The following is a 4,804-nucleotide window of genomic DNA, read 5'->3' as shown; positions in this document are numbered from 1 at the left end:
TGAGTTATAATATATGGATGTTTATATACGTTTAATTTTACTAAAAAGTAAAATGAGTTTACCATCTAAAACAAAGTAAATGAGTTTATAACATGAAATTTGAATGCAAATTCTATTTTCTAAATCATAAAATAAAAAATTAGTTTTCTAAAAGTTGATAGGATTTGTGTTAAGAATGAGAAAGAAAATAGAATTGGGAAGGTAGTGTATTATTATTGATATTGATATCCTTTAAATAGAATACAAGGTAGTACAAATGAGGAAAATATAAAATAATTAAATACGGAAAATAAAATAAATATACTCTAAATCAAATATTAAAATATAATATCTAAGATATATTCCATATGTCTGAAGAAAACAAAAATTTGGAAGCAAATAGATTGAATAAGAAGAAGAAAGTTTTATTTTGTTTGTTTAGATAGGGATTTGGAAATTGAATCTCAAATTAAAGAGAAGAAAAAAGCATACTTAGCTATCAACAAGATATTTAGTTCCACAATTGTATTATCCATAAAAAAATAAATAAATATATAATAAATATATAAAAGGAAATCCAAATTTGAGGAAGGTGGTAGAGATGTGAATGACGCATCAGCAGGCGAGCCGCACAGTCCATTTAAATATAGAATACTAGGAGGGACTTCTTTTATTTATTTATTTATTTATTAATTTACTAAATTATTTAATTTTTTTTTTTTTTTAAAAAAATACTACTTATAAATTAAAACAAAATTAAAATTGGATGGAACCTAAAGTACATTTTTTAAAAATACCAATTAATTTTTAAAAATTATGAAAAAGAAATTAAAAAGTTTAAAAGATATGTATGAAATGCATTATTTAACTTTTTTTTTTTTTTTTTTTTTTTACAAAAAAAATATAAAAATTAGGTGTATTTATAAGTTTTGAGATGTAATTGGGGTTTGAAGTGAGGCGTGAAGAATTTGTCGTCTCTCTTTTGGCTTGTGAAGCAGAGAGGGAAGCAGAGAGGGAAGCAGAGAGGGAGAGAGAGGGAGAGAGAGGGAGAGAGAGAGACGTAGAGAGAGTCCCCACAACTGTGTCTCCGCTGCTCGACAAAACTGTCACCGCCAACACTTCATCTTCCTCTTCTCCCTCCGCTCCTCCTTCCCAACCCCTCAACACCGCTCACCTTCAAGCTTTCAATCAACCTCTCGCTGTTCTCTTCTTATTCTCTCTTCTCTTCCCTTTGCATTTAATATTATTCCATAAACACCATCAACTGCTCCAGAAATGAAGGAATATGTTCTGATATGGGGTCTCCTTCTGCTCTTTCGGGTTCTCATTTAATGATTGTGGAATGTATGTTCCTTTCCTTTCCCTACGGACTACACTCCTAGATTTCCATCCTCTGCTCTCCTCTGTTCTGCTCTGTTCTTCTCTTCAAATATGGAAAGGCTCCAAGGACCCATTAATCCTTCTGTATGATTAGTGCCTTTTTCTATTTATTTCAACTTCCTCTGCTTTTAATTCTTCTCTTGCATTCAATGCTTATAAAAATCCCTACTTCCTCCCCAACCCATTGCTCTGAACATGCTTCTTTTCTTGTGTTTCTCTTCGTTTCAGTTTTATGGTGCCTGTTCTGACATGGGTTGCTCCAGACAAGAACTCTCGAGCTTGGAATTTGATGAATTTGACGAAGCGTATCTGTATACGTCCAGTTTGGATGAGAAAATGCCGTTTCTTCACATGCTGCAATGTGTGGAGGAGCCATTCAAGGAGCCTAGCTTTCAGAACTTGCTGAAGCTGCAGCAGCACTTAAGCAATGACAAACCGTGGAAACAGGAAGTTAACTCGGCTTCGTGTAGAGTGAGTCCAGAGTGCAACCAAAATGGAGGGTTATGCAGGACCCAAATGGAAAATGCTCCTCTACCCACTAAGGAAAGAAGGAAACGGAAGAGATTGAGACCAGCTAAGAACAAGGAAGAAGTGGAGAGCCAGAGAATGACCCATATCGCCGTCGAGCGCAACCGGCGACGCCAAATGAACGACCATCTCAACGTTATCAAGTCCCTCATACCCACCTCCTACATACAAAGGGTACTAATCTCTATACTAAAAGATCGATTTTTTGATATCGACGTTAATTCTCTTGTGTTGTGTTGGTTTTTGTGCACATGAAGGGTGATCAGGCGTCTATAATTGGGGGCGCAATAGACTTCGTGAAGGAATTGGAGCAGCTACTTGAATGCTTGGAAGCGCAGAGGAAAGAAAGAAAAGGAGAAGGAGATGAAGAAGGGTCGCCCACATCCTCCTCGGCCACGGGAATGGCCTCAAATGGGAGAATAGGAGAAGGGGTTTGCGCAGAGGTGAAGTCAGAGGTGGGTGAGATAGAGGTGACCATGATTCAAGCCCATGTGAACTTGAAGATAAAATGTCCCAAAAGGCAAGGCCAATTGCTGAAAGCCATTGTTGCATTGGAAGATCTTAGGCTCAGTGTTTTGCATCTCAACATTAGTACTTCACAAGCCACTGCCACCGTGTTTTACTCCTTCAATCTAAAGGTATTCTTTTGTTCTTTTTTTCTTGTTCTGAAGTCAACCTCAAGCAGATTGACTTTGGGGATGGTGTTTTCCTTAACAAAGAGGGGTCTTTTTTCAGATAGAAGATGAATGTAAGCTGGGATCAGCGGTGCAGATTGCAGGAGCAGTTCATGAAATATTAAGTTTCATAAGCGATGGCAGTCAAGTCAATGAGGTGAAGGGAAATTTGAGGCAGTACAGTGGCAGTGGCTGACTATGGAAGGCTCTTCCCTTGCCTTGCCATGCCAAAAGGAAAACAAAGAAGCTATAAGCTAAGCTGAGGTGAGCAAATAAGGATGAGTATGTGTGGGTGTGTGTGGGCTGTGGGAACCTCGATTAGTGTTGTTTGGTGTACCGCAGATGGGTTGGTCAGAGTGGCAGGGAAGATGATGTTTACAGGTTTAAAAAAAAAGTGGCTGTCGTCTCCTCATTTACGCAAATCCACAAATGTTCAACAAAATAATTTCAATGTTAATACAATTTTCTTCCTCTTCTTCTTCTTGTTTTTTTTTTTTTTTTTTTGTTTGGAAATGGATTAATTAAAGTGAAATTATCAGACAAAACTACGAGAGTTTATGCTCAAAATTAATAATATCATATCACTGTGTAGATCTACTTTTCTTACTAAATTGTACAAGGAAACGATTATAGCTTTAGTAGTAAATAGAATGATTTTATGTATTATTACATCCAAAATTAACCTCACATTCATAAGAATTTTTTTTTTGATGTATAACTTGAACAACAAATTGGAATCTTGGTTTGTAATAATACGAAAAAGGAATTGGGTGCAATAGGCATGGTGTCACGGTGATATTTTTCAAGGCATTTTGCTTATAGCCACACACATGTATGATGCCAAATTCTTAAGTCTAGCTCACGTTGTATTACCTTATTATGTTCACAGACATAAAATAGTAGCAACTAATGGTTAATTTTGTGTACCCAAAACTGTATGAGAGAGAGAAAAAAAGCAAAGGTAATTGGAACGTTGAAAAGTGTGGTAAGAATAGAAAGATGGTAGCTACTCTACTCTGTTTTCGAAGCCTGTCACTAAAAAAATTGTGCATTTGTTTAGGCAGCTGACTTGTCTATTTGACCACGTACCTCGTTGGGGGTGAGCGGGACACTGTCTGCACTGCAACATTTATTATTATTTTCTTTTTATTTTGTTGTCAAACATACTAAAACCTCAACTTTAAATTCATTACACTTTCAATCTCCTCTCTAATGGATTATTAATAACTTCCAACCTTACCTTACTTCACAATTCACATCACCTTACTTCACAATTCACATCTTTGTAGCCCCTACGCAGAAATCCCAGCACTGTTCGGAGTCTATCGTGTTAACAAGTGGGGCAGAAATCCCAGCACTGTTCGGAGTCTATCGTGTTAACAAGTGGGGCATTCATAATTCCTTGTTCTTCAAAATTCATTACACTTTTTCTGGCCCCAACCCGTGATTAAAACATCTTTTCGACCTAATTCAATTATTTGAATTATAAATTTTTTGGATTGAATTATTTCATATCTATTCAAAAGATAAAATATTAGTATAATCATTTAAACAATAATGAAATGGTATATATGTGTGTTCTCCAACAAATTTATATTTTCTATTCGAAATCTTTTCTTTGATTCTGTTCAACTTAATTTAGTTTTATAAAAGTCCATGTCATTTATTTGAACCTAACCCAACCTAAATAAGTAGTTTCGGGTGACTAAATTGTTTGAAGACCCGTGTTGGGAGTGACAGTGTGGAAGGAAGAAATAAAAATACATGGGTGATCTCATAAAACTTGAGAGCTTGTTTTAGAGAAGAATGGAGTATAAGACAAGAAAAAGAGAGGGGACCTTACCATAATTGTATTTAGGCAGCATTGGAGTCCTAGTTTTGAGAAATTCAATGAGTAAAAGAAATGAAAAAGGAGGGGTCAATTAGCCCCACCTGTGGTTGACCAATAGAGAGAGCCTGCAAGCTTCTTCTGATGAAATCTCTACTTTTCAAGCTCTTTTCTCCTCCCCTCCATGTCTAGGCCTGCATGCAACAATTAATGAATAACTCAAAAACTGTGACCACTCACCTTCAATTCATCACCTCCACCAAAACAACTAAAAAGAAATGAGTTTTGATTTGAAAGTAAAGATGTTCTCCTTTAACTTACTCTTCTCTTTGAGTCTCCTAGTGTTCGTACCTGGCAGCAATGACATTCACATTCAAATAAGTTCAGTAGCTGAGTTTATCCAAGCTTTTCAGTG

General features: G+C 36.1%; 1 protein-coding gene across 2 annotated transcripts; it reads left to right on the top strand.

Moving 5' to 3' along the window:
• Positions 1-923: 923 nt before the first annotated feature.
• LOC111800235 (basic helix-loop-helix (bHLH) DNA-binding superfamily protein) lies at positions 924-3,031 on the top strand. 2 transcript variants are annotated; one of them, XM_087126011.1, is made up of 4 exons: positions 924-1,323; positions 1,588-2,061; positions 2,145-2,525; positions 2,623-3,031. In XM_087126011.1, exons 2-4 carry the CDS (start codon positions 1,609-1,611, stop codon positions 2,755-2,757), a joined length of 969 nt encoding a protein of 322 aa, XP_086982137.1. In that variant the 5' UTR covers positions 924-1,323; positions 1,588-1,608; the 3' UTR covers positions 2,758-3,031. The 2 variants fall into 2 exon arrangements, with proteins under 2 accessions (XP_086982137.1, XP_023539604.2); XM_023683836.2 differs by having other exon boundaries at positions 924-1,443.
• The last annotated feature ends 1,773 nt before the right edge of the window (positions 3,032-4,804 follow it).

Source organism: Cucurbita pepo, chromosome 8, assembly GCF_057944985.1.
Source record: "Cucurbita pepo subsp. pepo isolate OVF chromosome 8, ASM5794498v1, whole genome shotgun sequence".
NCBI lineage: Eukaryota > Viridiplantae > Streptophyta > Magnoliopsida > Cucurbitales > Cucurbitaceae > Cucurbita > Cucurbita pepo.
This window is presented reverse-complemented; position numbering and strand designations above follow the sequence as displayed.

What these genes read in the sequence shown, in the direction of transcription:
- LOC111800235 (XM_023683836.2), top strand. Translation starts at nt 1,411, where the DNA reads ATGGAAAGGCTCCAAGGACCCATTAATCCTTCT. An exon ending in AAGGACCCATTAATCCTTCT is followed by an intron (nt 1,444 to 1,587) that starts GTATGATTAGTG and finishes TCTTCGTTTCAG; the next exon opens with TTTTATGGTGCCTGTTCTGA. An exon ending in CCACCTCCTACATACAAAGG is followed by an intron (nt 2,062 to 2,144) that starts GTACTAATCTCT and finishes GTGCACATGAAG; the next exon opens with GGTGATCAGGCGTCTATAAT.